At 36.7% G+C, this 17,692-nt stretch overlaps 1 protein-coding gene across 2 annotated transcripts in view; it reads right to left on the bottom strand.

The window, feature by feature from the left end:
* LOC131694612 (bumetanide-sensitive sodium-(potassium)-chloride cotransporter-like) overlaps positions 1–17,692 on the bottom strand; it is a 111,271-nt gene that overhangs the window by 47,324 nt on the left and 46,255 nt on the right. For both annotated transcript variants that reach the window (XM_058983089.1, XM_058983090.1), the window contains exon 3: positions 12–636. In XM_058983089.1, the coding sequence (XP_058839072.1) occupies positions 12–636 (625 nt within the window). The remainder of the gene's footprint in view (positions 1–11; positions 637–17,692) is intronic.

Below are 17,692 nucleotides of genomic sequence, written 5' to 3'. Positions count from 1 at the left end.
GCCTTACTCACCATTGTAACCTACAAAACCCCTTGCCACATCCAAGTCTGACTTTGGGCCAATAAGCGTCCCCACGATGAAATCCACAATGGCAACCAGCAATATAATGAGCAGCACAATCTGCGCCTTAGCCTCCCACTCCATTCCGATTACGACTATCCCAAGCAGTATCACAATTGTGATACACCCGATGATCCGGATATCTTGCACTTCCCCGTCGATAATCTGCAGCCCAAAGGTTGCCAGTAGATCTGTCATCGATTCACAGAAACCGACCACATACATAGCACAGGCAACCGCATTGGCCAGCGAGAAAATCAACCCGATGGATCCTCCAAATTCCGGTCCCAGCGAGCGTGATATCATAAAGTACGTCCCGCCACCCTTGATTACCCCGTTCGTGCTGATAGCCGACATCGACAGGGCGGTAGTCGTCGTCACCACGGTAGTTATCAAAATCAGCACTACGCCCTGCACAATGCCCGCCTGCCCGACGACCCAGCTCAAGCGCAGGAATAGCATCACACCCCATATGTTCAGTAGGCATCGCATCAGAACGCCTTTGATCCAGCCAAACTTTATGGAACCTTCCAGCTCAGCAATGTCCACCAAAACCGTCCCGCGGCGCAAAGTTTCCTAGAGGGAAAGTGAAAATGAAATTTAATTCGTGGAATTTCAATGATTACGAAGCCGGCAATCTTTTGATCTGAAAGGAGGACCTTCAGTTGCAGACATGCATTGTTTTCGCGACCAACAGCGCGTTTCGTTGCAGTGCTTTTGTGGAGAAATGTGTTAACCATGTTTACTACAAAGGAATGCAAGCGGACGAACAAAATTTTGAACTTGTGTTTACCTTATTTGCTTGAATACACACGGAAAGGTGATTCATTCAAATTCCCATCCAAAAGTAAGCATATTTTATATTTTATTTCGACTAGGGAGCCAATTGTTGTGGTACCAGATAGGATAGATGTACTATATTTCGTCCTCATCTCATCTCCCTCCCAAAACATCTGTTCAGAAAATCACATTAACCCTTTCATGTCCAACTTTTTTCTAGTGCATGTAGGATTTCAAAATTATTTATCCTTGAAAACGGTGGTGTCAAGAAACACGAAAAGTAACTTAACGAAGATGCATTAAAAATTCATTTTTCGTCGTCAACTTAAACTGTCGCTGGCAGCACTGCTCCATTGGAAACCAATCAGACTAACTGCAATAACTTCAGTGCTAGAGCTGATCCTTGTAACTGTTAGTACTCAAATGAGGGACTATAGTCACATTTATTAGCCTTACTTATTTTTGTGAGTAAATCTTGCATCAATCAAAAGTTATTGCTGTTTTAAAACGTTGTTGTCCACAAACAACATGGGGATGAATGGGTTAAATTTCAACTATTTTTAACATGCTATAACATAATGTTGCCAAATGGACTGAGAGCGAATTAAGGACACGTCGAATCACCGCTGAGACGAGTGGGGATGGTGTACTATTTATGAAATTTGCGTTTTTACTTTATCTCATCAAAATCCGACACTAACTTAGTGACAAAACTAAATTGGCGCCAAATTGACGCTAGCTCTAAGAATGAAAAAAAAACTAGTTGTGTTTCTGAGCAAAGCAGTAGACCTGCTTAAACTCCAGCTATCAAAGGAGTTCTGATTACCGTAAAAAGGGGTTTCATTGATCTTCGGGGTAAGTTTGATCAAAAAAGACTTTTTTCAGAAAAGTAACCCTCTAACAAAATCATAGAAACAAAAGAAAACAAACTAGATTCTAAACATGTTCATTTTTAAAGTCGAAATTGCTTAAATTTTGTGACCGGAACTAGATCTCACCTCCTGTGTTTAGTCAAGGATCATTCTTTGGAATATATACAAGTACTTTTTCAAATAGACGTATGTATCATTTGGTAGAAACCGAGAGAAACGGGTTTGAAGATTTTAGTGGAAATTTTTAAATCCTATTTAAAAAATACTGTAGAAATTCCATGATCGCTTTTATATATAACATTGATTTCCACACATTGTTATGTAACGTAACATTTCTACACGATTGATGCGTGTATCATGTTAAAACTGAGAAAAGAGTTTGATACGTCTATTCGATTTCTTGACTCTGACATACACCGTCATCTCTCGTCGTCTTGAAATTTATGATGTTAGATACGTCAAGCCAGATTAGACTGTTTCTTTGAGAGTTACAACTATTAAATTTGAACATACTACTAAAAATAAACAATTTTTGATTACTTTTTCAAATGGACATATCGTCGCTGTTGTGCTATCTTATGACAAACGCCATTTTGGGGTAAACTGAGTTAGATATGCCACATTACTCGTCTAACGAATCTCTACAAGATGGCGTTTCCAGAATTTTGAAATTTTGCTGAGTTGCTGAAATATAGCGAGAAAAGTGATTAGAAATTGTCAGTTTTTTGCTTCAAATTATTATATCTTGGGATTGGCTCAAGTTCTAATAAAGTTTTAGTTGCTTTTATGTGTAAAAATGTCGTAAGAACACAATGACATAATAATTTTCAAAAGAAAAATACATGTATTGGGAGAAAAACGCAGTTTTAGCTTTAAACTGCAAATATTGCCTATTTGGCAACACTGTAACTAAAAATAACTATTTTTTCTAGATTTAATGACTCATTTCCTTCAAAATGCATCTAACCGCTTGTTTATAGACTAAATGAAGCCAAAGATATGAATAAAAGTTCATAATTGGTGATTTTTTTCTATGGAAAATTTTCCATGCACGATTATGACACGTCATACAATTTTTTTCATTAATACACACCTATGACACGTGTGAGTGCGACTTTTGTTTACATTTTTAGTGAAAACTCGCAACATAGTCAACCGATCTTCGTAATATTTGAGAGATTAGTACAGAATAGGTAGAAGCATCAATTGTCTTTTCTGAAATGTTTCTACCATTTATAAGTTTTATGATATTCAATCTCAAACTTTAAAAATCGTTTTTCTCGAAATGTGCAAAATGGCGCTTGTCATAAGATAGCACAACAGCGACGATATGTGACTTTTGGTAGAAACCGAGAGAAACGGAAAACATTACTTTCATGCGGAAATTTTTGTCCTATTTAAAAATTACTGATAAAGTTCCAACATCGATTTCACACCCACAATTCATTTTCACACAATTTTATGTGACGTAATCGTTTTAACCTTTTGATGCATTTATTATGTTGAAATTGAGAAAAACTCATGATACACCATTTTGATTTCTTACCTGTATCATACACCGTTAGATTCGTCGTTTTGATATGTATGTTATATAATACGTCAGTCGGATTAGAATGTTTCTAAATTTTGAAAACGGTTACGTCGTTCGGTTTTTACAATACTTTGAAACTTAAACACCGCTGTGGAGGAAACCGGAGTAGCTGACGGCGCTCAATATCATTTACTTCCGGGCTCAGTATTACAACTTATCCTTGAAGATGGAATGTCTCATGTGTTCTTCGATTGCGTTGAAATGTTTGAGTTCCTCTTTTGGAGGGCCATGCAAGGCCTTTAAAATCGCTTTTTCAACGCATCCGAAATTTTTACGGCCAACTAACCTGTTCCGATCACGTACAAAAACTTTCAAATCATCGATAAAATAAATTCTCGGCAGTAGTTTGCTCACCTATTATATATTCCTCGGCGAACTCAAATCGGTTTCCGTAATATTGAGTTGGGTCCCACCCGTCTCTTTCTCGTACAAGTTAATCTTATGCTTCAGTCCGAAGATATCCACTTGATTTTCCGGCACGGTTCGCGAACAGTAGGTCAGCTTATGAACAAAGTGCTGATATTTCACGATGTTCGCGACTGTCAGTAAAAGCAGGGTGACCGTGTCACCTGTCCTCTAGGATACTTCGAGAAAGCAACTGCATCGAAAGTCCACGTTATATTATACTCTTACGAACACAGAACTGAGAAAGCAAAACAAAAGCGTATAACTTCCGTTCCGTACAACTCGTTCAATTGACAGATGCGTCGCTTCGTTTTCAATGTGGTTTATGCACCAAAATTGTAAAAAGTGTGAATTAGGAAGTTTTGTCGTTTTGTAAAAATAATTTAAAGCACTTTAAATAATACAATATCATATTTATCTTAAATTGGTAGGATTTTTGAGATATTTGAAATCACATGCAATAAAAACCCGCTTTGTTTACATTTTGCGACTTTCATCCATTTGAAAAAGTACTCAAGAATTATTCAAACATTAACTATTAGCAACTGCATATAAAAACCACCACTATCATGGAGAGTAACGGTGTTAATTTGTTAGAGATAGGGTGAGAGCACTAAGTTTACGAATGTTTCGGATCTTCCGGAAGATTCGGATGTAGCGTCCAGAGTTAATATCTATGTCAAAATATCAATGTCATTTTGGTTGTGATTCAATATATTCTTTAACGATTGTAATAAAGAATGATTCATTTTGTACAACTTAAAACACGTGATTGAAAGTGACAGTGTTGGAATTAAGATTTCTGTGTGTGTATATAAAATGACTATATAGAGATAAAGCTACACGACGTATCACTGCATATTCCTCCTGAGCTAATTGCAAAATGCATGTTGCAATACGGAAAAGAAAAATCCGTCACATACTTGAAGAAACTTCTTTTCGGGTGTTCCTAACGGTGTTATTATGGTGAGAATGTGGATCGAAAGACCTATTCCCTTCTAGTTTACTATAAAACTCTAAACAAATTATGTTTTCCAGTCTCGTACAGATCAGAAATGAAGAAACCACACCGTGTGCGACCAGCATACACACAAAAATACAGCTCGCGTCGCAACGCTCTAACGTGTACGTGTAACATATAGACAAAGCAACTGCGAGAAAAATTAGTGAGCCACAAAATAAATTTCGCACATTACGGGAGAAACCAAAGGCGATTGACTATTCGCAGACCCGTCTCAGACCTGTAGTATGCGTGTGTGAACAGTTGATCAAGGTGGAAATGGAACTTGTTCTTACAGCAGTTTCACACATACAGCTACATCATACGAGACAAGTAGTATAAACAACGTTCAACTCCTTGGCTGAGGCAGAAAGATCGTATATATGGACCTTGATCTAACGGAAATTCGCTTACATGTTTTCCCGGAAAGAATTTTACAGAAGTATTTACCCTACAAACAACCATAAAACTTTAAATATTGTAGTTCTTACTGTTTCGAAATCGTTCGACGCAGAGTTTTTGCAGTAGATTTACAATAAAATTTCATGTAATAATCAATTTTATTGTTCAGCAAAAAACTGATGCAGTAAATTCTTATTAAGTTTTACTATTTTTGAGAAAAAACTAGTTTGATAAAAAAAAATCGATTTTTTTTAAATTTTAGGATACATAACCCTTTTTAACTGTAAAAGTCGATTTTACATTTAAAGTTACTGTAGAAACGTTAAAGTGTATTGTTCTTGTATTGTAGCATAACACTAGAATTTACTGTAAATTATTGTAAAATTACTGTACCCTCACATTGAAAATCATGGTTTTGCTACTGTACATTTCTATTCGGGGTGCCACTTCGTACTAGTACGGATTATATAAAATGATTCTTGTCGAAGTATGGCGAAGTGGAATCCGTCACAAATAACACATGTTCCCTTACATTTTCAACGGTGTTCGGGTGGTGCGAATGCAGCTGAACCAACTTACCGTCTTACTTGCCTTTCGAGGGCAGATCATCTTATTGTGTTAGTTACATGCAAAGAACTTTATGCACATACCCTGGACAGTCGCCTACGTGCCACTTCTGTTACCAGACGGCACACTACGATAACTAAAGAAAATTCATCCACTACAACCAATACCATCAAACAGCCTTCAATATAGAGATGGTCGAGTTTAAATTTTTTCGAATCCGAACCTGATCCAAACCTGAGAGCTTGAAAATTGAAAAACCCGAACCCGACCCGACCCCGAAATTATAAAATTTAAAAAGCTTGAACCCGAACCGAGCCCGAACATTTTTAATTGAAAAACCAAAAAAATTTGAAAACCCGAACCAGAAAATTTAAAATTTGAGAAGCTCGATCCGAGCTCGCTTTGTTAACAGTTATGTGTCCAACAAAAAAAAAACACCTTTAATACAGAGAATCAATCAAAGATCGCGACGATTTTTAATTTTAGGCGCCCGAGCTGGATCCTAAGCTCATCTAAAAATTTCAAATTACTCGAATTGTCAATGGTAAAACGAATTACTGGTGAGTGGAATTCGCATTTATATTTACTATTATTGAACGTCGAATTTGTAATGTTCTGAGAAACTTATAAATCGTCGATATCTTAACCGGAAAGTAAGATAAATCGGCGACTAACTCATGGGGAAATATAAATTTTAATGGTGACAGGTTTAAACAACCTTGCCCGTAGCCCTTAACCAAATTTTGAAACTTTTTATCGAAGCTACATCCATAAATGACGTAGCATTTTTTGAGTGATTTTAATACCCCCCTCCCCCATCGTAGCATTTCGTCACAAACCTCCAAAGACCCCCCCCCCTGGTAATTACGTAGCTTGACGGTAACTCTCCCCCTCTCCTTTGTCACCGTAAAAAATAAAAAAAATAAGAAACGATGTTAAATGAAACGGGTAAGATTGTCGTGACATCATGTAAACTCCTATTCCCCTTTGAAAAGTTACGCAGCATGACATGACCCTCTACCCCTCTGTCGACACCATTACAAAATACAAAACACCTTCCTCCTATGTATAATGCTACGTCATTTATGGATGGACCTAATACCATGCTTGCAAGAATAGTGTTGTATAATTTATTAAATTAAGTTTTAGTAATTGGCAATTCGTATTCGACAGTTTCCACGACGTCACTCGCATTACTGGTTGATACGATCAAACTTGTGTCGAAGGGTATCAATCAAGATTTTCTGACGCGCTCTTAATGAAGCGTTAGGACGATCGTCTATGATGGGATATATAATTTCTTTTATGCTTCAGATAGTACGGTATGCGCGCCAGTAAAGATACTTCAACATCTCCGATGGAGTTCTCGAAACGACTCCAAACTTCTACAAATCCGCTAATGGCTTGAACAGAACACACAATCAGTTCGGTTTCTCATCTTGCTCAGTTCAGAAGCTATAAATCGCTCCGCTGCTATAGCAGGCCAAGTGATCAAATTTACCCGTGCGCTGCCGCTTTGTCTATTTGCAAAAGCAAAAATTGATTCCTTCTACCTAGTGTGTGAAACATGAACAAACAATGAGTGATAATGCAAAGGAAGAGTATGTCCCGTTGCGGATAAACTGTGTTGCTGTTGACTTCTCGAAATGTCCGGTAAGACCATCGATTCGTGAAGTGGAGCAATTGTTGAAGGTGAACATGAAGCTCAACATAGCAGAAATTAGCGGCGTGCAATTCCATCATTTACGTCATGCGGTACTGATTACGTTCAAAAACATTAGTCAAGCAGAATCATTCGCTTCGCAGAACAACTTGAAACACGCCGTCGAATGTAATGACACTTTATACAACATCGCAACGTATATTGATAATGACAGTATTGAAATAAAGCTACATGACCTGGCACCACGTACTAGTTCCGCTATCAAAAAACTCATATCAAAATACGGAGAGGTGGATAGTGTTAAAGAAGATACTTGGAGGAATTTCTTCCCAGGACTTGGCAACGGCGTTCGTGTAGTGAGAATGCGGCCGACAAAACATATTCCCTCCTACTTGTCTATCTTGCAGATGCCCTAAAGGTATTGTACATTCTCAACGAACACTAGTCACGTACTTAGGGCAGATTCCTACGTGCCAACATTGCGATCAGCCGCTACACCACGGAAAACCTTGCGCAGAGGCTGCTAAGGAAATTCCCCCTGCGACAACCAAAGCCGGTAAACAGTCGTCGTATGCTAAACCACAACCGGTTGGTAAACCAACGACTGCGGACCGGGCAGTAACAAACACCAGCTCAACAACGATCGGGTCCAGTGCCACTAAACCAACTGCCATTACCAACATCGAAGTAACAATGATTACTGTAAATGTCTCCAAACCAACAACCAACAGCACCAATAATGAATCAAACACCGATGAAGATGGATTTACAGCAGCGACCCGGAAGTACCAGAAACAAACAAGAACATCCGACTATGAGCATCATGAATGCAGTACCGATGACGACATGGACATGAACGAAAACGCGAGAGAAGACGGACCGAATGACCCTCAAGGTGCGGCAGACAACGCACCTAAATTTTCACCACCAAGGAAGAGGATCTCAACACGCAGCAGCAAACTGCGCCAACAAGATCCTATAGATAGTTGAGAGTTTATTTTAATTTCTACATATTGTAAAAATTTTAAAAGACCCACGGCTCAGTTATGCTAACGCTTTGAGCCGTGTCAAATAAACAAGAAAAAAAGAACACAATATTTTTGCGATCAATTTCTTAAGATGATGAATATTTGTATATATTTTCACGAAGGAATCCGGATCATGCAACGGCTCAGTCCTGGGACAATCTGACGGAAAGTACTTGTTTCATATTTGTACCACTGATTTGATGGTGGTGCTAGTATAACAGATTCTGTCAGATTTTTCCAGGGCTGGGCCGTTGAATGATCCAGATTCCTTCATGAAAATAAATGAATTTTCACTATCTCAAGGAATTGATTGCAAAAACACTGTGTGTTCTGTTTAAGCCATTAGCGGATTTGTAGAAGTTTCAGGTAAAAAGCATATTTTGTTATGTACCATAAACCGAGGTGACATTGATCACTTTTCAAAGTAATCATTATATATTTTTAGACGCAACAATTTTTTTCAAGTTTAATATTTTTAAACCATGTACAGGTATACCTCGATAGTACGTACACCTTCGCTTCGTTTAGCGTACGTACTATCGAAACGTACGTAGTATCGAATCACAAAAATAAAATTCAACATAATACTTTTTATGTTTAATATTTAACGAAACTTCACAAAAATCATTAAATTCATCACCCTATTAGTGATAAACTGTCCTATCACCAAGTACTTAATCTTTAATGTTAGGGTTTCCATCAACCAGAATGATTGAAAATGGAATGTAAAAACATTTCCATGATAAGTTCCTTTGAAATTGGTAGCATTGTCTTGAGCATTTCGGCACATTTATTAGGAATTTTGTAGAATTTTATTTAACACTTCTTCAAAATTCTAGAATTATTCTAAATCTCTGAAATTCGTAAGACTTGCTTGAAATTCATAGATAAATTCACTGAAGATTTTCTTAATTTTTTGATCTGCCTGAAGCAGAAGGAATTGTTTTTTGTATATTTAATTCGTGTAATATTAACAGTACAATTTTTCAAACTGTGGGAACGAACCGACATGTGGTGGGTTAAAAAACAGAAGTTCCCGTTTTGTGGGCGCGATAACAATTCTTCTCAGATACATACAGGATTTCAGATTGGTTTTTATTTCTTCCAGTTTTTGGTCGTTAATGAACTTTAAAAACCCCGAAAATGAATATTTAAATATATTTGCAAACAAGATATGATTTTACATTAAAACAATGTCGGCATATAAACTAAAAGGTATAATAACCACAGTTTTTGACTACATAAGATAGGTTTTACTGAATTAGGAAATATTTCTTGAACTTCGCCAATATGGTGGATACATTTTTTTAATCACGCTCACAAGATCCCCAAACGAAGTGTTGAGAAAATACTTAAGTACTACCAGCAGCCTCCATCGAAGTCGCTAGTCTTGCGAATCTCGCCCATTCCATTCTAAACATTGTATCTCCTGGAATGTATGGGACTCAGCAGATCGTTCATCAAAAATCGTTTTATCATCGCTCTAGATATTAACCCTCAAAATTGCCTAAATCTTCTTTGATATTCGAAAAATGTCTCGATTTTTTGCAATTTTCCTTAAAGTTAGTAAGACTTGAGACATGCAGTACCTAAAGCTTGAAGAGGCTTATTGATATTCGTCACTTTTCTAATTTTGTAAGTTTTCTCGAAATACTTCGTTGAAATTAATTGTGAGTTTCATGAAATGCACTTGGCATTTTTTTAAGTTTGATAGTATTTTATAAAATTTGCAGACACCCCCTGATGTTTAAAAGATTCTTCATAAATCCTTAGAATATTCTTTCTTTCCAGAGCTTCTTAAGGTTCTACTTAATATCGTAGGATTTCCTTGAAGCAGCTTGACTGAATCACCGATAGCCGTTAACAAAACCTACTGAAACTGTAATATTTCTAAATGTTCAGGTCGCAGAATTTCCCGAAATTGGTAAAATATGTGTGAAAATCGTGAACACTCTGTTTTCTATAGAAATTGTTAGTATAGAAAGTTTGAAGTATTACTTAAAACTCCATATGACCTTCGAAGATCATCCTTAAAGTTCATTGAGATACTCTGAATTTTGACAAAACCAAACTATAACTAATGAGTGTCGTACAAATTATCTGAAGAATTAAAGATCTCATTGTAAGTCAGCAGTCTCCCAAAATATAAGACATTCCTGGAACTTGTAGGGCGTCCCTAAAGCTTGCAGATTTGTTTATACTTGTTTGATTCTTGCAATGAATTTATGACTTACTTAAAGTTTGAAATACTTTACTGGCCTTTATAGAACTACTGTAAGTAGAACACAACTTCTCTAAAGTATGTATAAACCCATTGAATTTCCATAAAAGTTGTCCTACTTCGTTGAAGCTTACAAAATCAAAGGAAAAAAAAATGATGGCAGGTGTACGTACTATCGAGGCAAAATGTACGTACTATCGAGGGTACGTACTATCGAGGTATACCTGTACTGATGTATGGAGAACAAGATTGGATGGTTTTACATAAAATTGTCCGCTTACAGCTATTTTTCCAATAATGATTTCAAGTTGAAGTCCGTTTTCGTATTCCTGCATGTTCACCCACATTAAGTTTTTTATGTCAATGTTTTTCATTCAAATATTTGTTTAAGCTAATTTTGGACAGATACTCATTGTTAAATAGATGTTAATTGGTATTGTACAAAGTATTGCAATGTACTGTAAAATTCGAGCAACCAAAATTCGTATAATTTTAGTCCAACTAGAATAAATAATTCTGAAAACCTTTAAAATTGCTAAAATTGGTTTATTTCATTGCTTTATCAATGTACAAAAAGTTTCATCCATTTTAACACGTTGGAATATTGAACAATAAAAAAAAATGTTGCGAATTTTAGCTTAAAATAATTTGAAATAATTGCCAACTAGTTTCACAAAAAATGCATATAAAATAAACACACTCTTAAAATTAAATTTGGCACATCCCAATCTAAAGGAAAATAAAAACTGCTTGTAATTTATTACTCTTGCTCAAATCTGAGATTTATTTGTTTTATAAAAAATAGATACTTTACGAAGTTTCGTAAAAATAAGGTAAAGTCAAATTTCGGTTTTTTTGTAGTTTTTGTACCCAAAAACCGAAGAATATACTTAAAAAGTATAACAAATCAGTATTTTATAAGTTTAGAGAAAAAATCATTTCAAATGAAAATGATTCGGTAGACTATTCTGGTTTAATAAGCGATCTACGAAAAAAATTTCGAGTGATCAAAGTCACCCCGGTTTACGGTATGTTATGAACGCCGTCAGTGCTTCGGGTACCATAATGCTTCAAATTTATCTCGGTGGAGATCTAAAGTGTCCTTCATTTGCACTCAGCCTACTTGGTAACCCTAGGTAACCAAGTACAAGTTAAATTTAAGTCTTGAACAAAGACAAAATAAATTTTGGAACAACACTGCTTGAATTATCTTCTTTAAAAAAATAAATAAGTGCCTGTTACTTAATTTGAGCTGCCACGATGCTAAGAAAGTACCACCAAATTTGAGAGTTCAATATATGGGAATTCTCTCCGGGCAGCCATTGCCTTTGTAGTTAATGGTTTAAAAGCATCTCGAGGATCGCAACTACGCTAAGAATAAACAAGTCGTGCTGCATTTAAATTAAATTATCATTTGAATTCATGTTGCTGTTAACAATATACATAGTTAAATTTCAAAGTACAATTTTAATTCAATGTTATTAAAAAATACTACTATTCAGAGCACACTCATGAGAACTTTTTGAATGTTTGCGACTATCATCTATTCGTGTCACAAAGTAAAGCTAATCACTACAAAAAGAGACTGAGTGTTGTGAAAACAGCGTCAAGAAAGGTATGGTTTTGATTTGTTCAAAATCCGACCCAAACCCGAAATTTTCAAATTTGAAAAACCCGAACCCAACCCCAGCCCGAAAGTTTAAAATTTCAAAAATCCGAAGTCGACCCGAGCCCAAAAATTTCAAATTTGAAAACCCGGAGCACGAACCGAACCCGAAACGTTTAAATTTACAGAACCCGACCCGAAACCTGTCGGGTTCGGGTCCAAAAACCCGAACCATCTCTACTTCAATATCGGCTGTCTATGGTGTACAGTAGACCTCTCCACATTTTGAAAAAAAATTGAAATATACATGGGTCAGCTCAAATTTTTGTTCTAGGTGTGAATTTAAGAACTTTCCTCAAAAATGGCTTCATTTGGACATGATTTAGAGGTGTCTCCAATCAAAAATCGTGTTTTTTTCTATATTTCCACAGGAAGATCACTTACACTCTGATTTAATAGTCCTTACATGCCCACATATCATCAAAGGTTGTTCCTTAGACATATCTTAACATGTTTTAACAGGTGAACATAGCTCTAATCGCAATAGAATATTTGTTAACTGGATTTTCATATAGAAAAGTATATCAAAACCAAGGAAAATTAGTAGAATTTTTTCTTGGTTTTTGTATTCTTTTCTATATAAAAAACCAGTTAACAAATTTTCTATTGCGAGTAGAGCTATGTTCACCTGTTAAAACATGTTAAGATATGTCTAAGGAACAACCTTTGATGATATGTGGGCATGTAGGGACTATTAAATCAGAGTGTAACTGATCTTCCTGTGGAAATATAGAAAAAACACGATTTTTGATTGGAGACACCTCTAAATCATGTCCAAATGAAGCCATTTTTGGCGAAAGTTGTTACATTCACATCTAAAACAAAAATTTGATCTGACCCATGTATATTTCAAAACTTTTTCAAAATGTGGAGAGGTCTACTGTACAGCCTGTCGAAAAAAAAAGTTGGACAAAAAATATTCCACGGTATTTCTAACCCAATAGTTGACATATCGAAGGAAGAAATAAAGACCGAAGACGGCTATACCTGAGTCACCCGAAACATACAAAAAGCACCAATCCAAAAACAGAGTTCTAAATACTAATACTACCCATTGAATCATAACAGGGCCATTTGAGTTTTTTTTTCAAAAATGACTTCTCCAGTGGATTATACATTGAATAACCTTAAAATTACAATGCATTATTTGGATCTAACCAATTGTTTTAGAAAATGCCATAAATATTTAAAAAACGTAGGGGTTAGGTATTTTTATATAGAATGTGTATGTAAAATTTGAAAGAAATCGGTTAAGTAGTTTTTGTATTGGCAGGTAACACCGCAAATCATGTTTTTTCCAGAAACGTTCTACAAAAAGCTTCGTCACTGAGTCGTTTAACGATATTTTTGCATAGAAAAAATAATGCTTGTTATTGAAATGATACACTATAATGTACAAAAATTTTGATCAATTCGCTTAACGCAACGTTCTAAAAAATTCGCAAAAAAAAGTTTTTTTACGCTGAAACCCTTACCCCCCTTAAACAACTTTTGCTTCAAGTGTCCATCTTTTATGTTCATGAGTTTTTTTTACATTTTTATACAAAGGTTAAAGCTTTCAAATCCAATAGATATGGGCAGTAGTGCTAATGAAACAGATGGAAGATTTATTTTGAAGGTAGTTTTCATTGAATAATTTTCAAAGACAGATCACTTTCGTGCGAATCGTAAATCACTAGTAAATCAATACTAAATGGCTTCAATTCGTAGTGAGACTTGGCAAACTGATACAAGTGCAAAACATTTGGATTTGCAATGCTTTGCAGTGTAGGCTAAAACATGAACCACAAACGGTTGCCAAATTCGCGGCAGCCGCTCAGGCCATAATGACAACTACAAAAGTAGCATCTGGCAGCTGTAAGCAACATCGGCGAGGGAATTAATAAAAATGACGAAGGGTTTTCGCTGGTCACCCGTAAGTGCAAGAAGCATGGAAAAGCATTTAATATCAGGCACCAAACCAACTTTAATTATGATAACCTTGATCTGAACGACAAGAAAGAATTAATAGGTCCATATGATGTAGTAGCCGAGCAGACAAATGTTTCTCCGCCACGAAAAAAAGCCTCCGCGCGCAATAGTCAGTAGCATGCCCATTAGGGCATTGCAGAAAAAAAAATTGAAGATAATTTGATGTTTCTGAATTTTACCGGTAACGAATCTATTTTTATTTTGTTCCTAAGGATTCCACGTTGAACAAGGTACAATTTATGAAAATTGAATGAAGAATAATAGAGATATATGCACGAGAAAATGATAAAATTTAATATAAATGACAAAAGGCCCTATAACCCCAACTTCTCGTATTCGGAAAAAGGTCTAAAAGGTTTCGTTCGATTTCTGAGATTTTTTCACATTAAAAAAACTGCAAAATATGTATGGTTTGCACAACGGAGCAGAAAAATTCAAAAAAATAGGGGATTTTGGGGTCAAAATGACCCAGTACCCCACTTTCCCGTATGTTTATAGAAACAGGAATATCTCCATATTAACACTAAGGTTATTTCCTTTAAAAAAGAGGTATAAATTGTAATTTTCTGATTGTTATTTCAAAAGTTATAGCATTTAATATATTTTTCCTCCACATTTTCCCATAGCATCAATTTCAAAAATTTCAAGCGAGGTGGACGGGGGTCTAGAATTGTCCAAATGATGTGAAATTTGGCATCTGCGCTTACTTTGACATTTGTCACAATATGAGAGGGGGGTCTTTGAGAATTCAAAAAAAAAATTTTTTTGCCCCAATGCCCATTATCCAATGGATAATCAATAATATTTGTTTTTATTTATATGTTTGCATATTGTAAACATATTGATAGATCTACGGCTCCGTCAAACTACCGTAGTCGTGTCAACTATATGAATAAAGAAAACTTGGGTCAAAATTGTTAAGGTTCAACCGATAAAGCCTAAAAAAGCGCTCATCTTTGAAAACGAAAAAAGCAGTTTTTTCGTTATCCTTTAAACAGTATTCAAGAAAATTAATCAACGTATTCGGGGCATCGTTGGAATGCTATTGATTGATTTTCATGAAAATTTTGCCGACGAAGTGCAATAAATTGCTTTTTTTCGTTTTCAAATATGGCCGCTTTCCGACGCTTTCTCAGTAGAACCTTAATATTTACAGGAAACTGAAAACTGAATCTCTACCAAACAAGTTGGGTTCAAAAATATTTAAATTTGCCTTAATGTGGCGTCTGGTGTAAGGTGCTCAAATTGAAAGTTATTTTGTTTTACGATTTTGAAGGCAAGGAAACAAGGGATCTCTTGAGTAATGTAAAGATTTATTTATACATTCACTATGTACCAAAAAAAGTCACACAGAGCCACACATACGAGTGTTTCAACAGTAGACGTCCATCCATTTCCACGTCGAGGGGCTCCACAGTGGACACGATAACTCTTGATAAAATTGTCTGAGACAGGAAATTCAGTAAGATTTATGAACCTTAGACATGTAGTTACTCGATGAACCAAAACAAATAGAAAAAAGTTTGAATTTCGGAAAATGGCATCATAGAATTCAAAAACTCTCATATTTTATTGTATTTCTTCAAAATAATGGGAAAAAAAATATTTTTTTCAGTTATACATTATCATACAAGAAATCAAATCTGTCAAATAGTTTTTGAGTTACCGCGCGAGGAACGCATGACTGTTTAAAACAAAAGAAGTTCAGCGTGGCCACCAAGATTTCGGGAGACTATCAGAGCCGTAGCAATCCTATTTTGCATGAGGGGGCGCAATTTTTTTCATTAAATTTAACGTTTATTTAAACTTTTTATGTTGCAATGACATTTAATTAGCAAGGGACTGGAAGACAAGAAGTATTTGACTCACTCTTAGTCGTAAATAAAAAGGAAAAGAAAGAGAATCATTACCAGAAGATCCAACCCTTGATCAGCAGCTACTACGCGATTTGGTCTTCAATATCGACGAAGTGGTTGCGCAGTATCGCGACATGGACCCAATGTCGCGTCCCAGAATCCCAAAGCTGCAGTATTCTATTAAGTTGACATGTGAAGTTCAGATTATGAATGCTGACGTTCTTCCGATACACCTGGAATTTGCGCAGAACATGAAAGAGCTGCAGCTAAAAGTATTCTATGCTGCAGTGGTGTCCGGAAGATGATTAGGATACTGACTTACACGTAGAAGTGACCCGCCTCGATATCATCGGGAAAGGTAAGTACCTCCATGGGAGAGTAGGATCTCAAAAAAGCGTGCCGCTATTGAAAGGCTATTGACGTACAAAGACGGCAAAAGATCGGCAAAATTATACCGTCATGCGGCTACGATCATTACAGTTACTGAGCTTCGCGTGCGAGGCGTTACACTTGTATGACCAAATCAAGCACGAGATGCCCGAAGCGAAGGTCTACCGGATATCGGCGAAGTCACTAACTTTTGGGACACTATTTGGGAGACCCCGTACAACATCGCGAAAGGCAACCGCGGCTACGGCGCGAGGAGGAATGGGCAGGTTAAGATATTGACGAGATGCCGACTTTTGGTACATGAAGCTGACCGTTGTACATCCCACGATGGCTGCACTTTCAACAGGGCATTACGCAAACCACGCTTATTGCCGGATTCAATCACCCGTGGTACTACAATTAGATCAAGCCATCATTGCAATCATTGTTGAACAAGTTGTGTGTAACCAACGGAACCTTAGTATGGCCTAAATCGATTACAAGATAGCATACGCGGTATGCTTTCCTCATCAAGGTATTGGAGATGTATAAAGCTAATCCTGTAGCTGTGAGGTTTTTGCAGCAAGCGATGAAAAGGAAAACGGAGACTCTGCAGCTTCGAAGTGGGAAAGACGTGTTGCAGTTTGAAACGTTCAGTAGGATACTCAATCGAAACGGGCATGGCTATCAGATAAAGTATGAAGAAAGCTCGCCGGAAGAGAATACCCATACCTTCCACATAGTCATCAAACTAGTCGAATAGATTAGTGACGACGTCGACATGGCGTTTGGCCTAGAGAAATTCCGATCTGTTCAGCTACTACCAGCGTGATTAGTCGACACTGGAGGCTGCTAGATCGACGAAGGTGTGATGATTCGGGACATGGTTCTTTCCTGGATGCGGGAATAAGGAGAGCAATCAACACGTTGCTGTCCCCGCATTGACCTACAGTTTCGGTGTCATCAAAATGGAGCCGGACTGACCTGGAATATCTTGAGAGAAAACTGAGGAAGGCGTTTAGACAAGCGAGAATACGTCATTCGCAGTCGGCGCTGAAGAGATTCGCATTGCCAAGGGACACGGAATAGTCGACATCCAGGCACTATGCGTAGCGCAGGTGCTACAACTGCGAGAACACTTTGTGGAAAGTGCCAACCGACATGGACTATATCAAGTAACAACTACTGCGCACTTCACTTAGCGTAAGCGAACCACAACCTTAACTGAAATCTGCAGACTG

Source organism: Topomyia yanbarensis, unplaced genomic scaffold, assembly GCF_030247195.1.
Source record: "Topomyia yanbarensis strain Yona2022 unplaced genomic scaffold, ASM3024719v1 HiC_scaffold_11, whole genome shotgun sequence".
Taxonomy (NCBI): domain Eukaryota; kingdom Metazoa; phylum Arthropoda; class Insecta; order Diptera; family Culicidae; genus Topomyia; species Topomyia yanbarensis.
The sequence above is the reverse complement of the archived record's forward strand: the minus strand, read 5'-3'. Positions and strand labels throughout refer to the sequence as shown.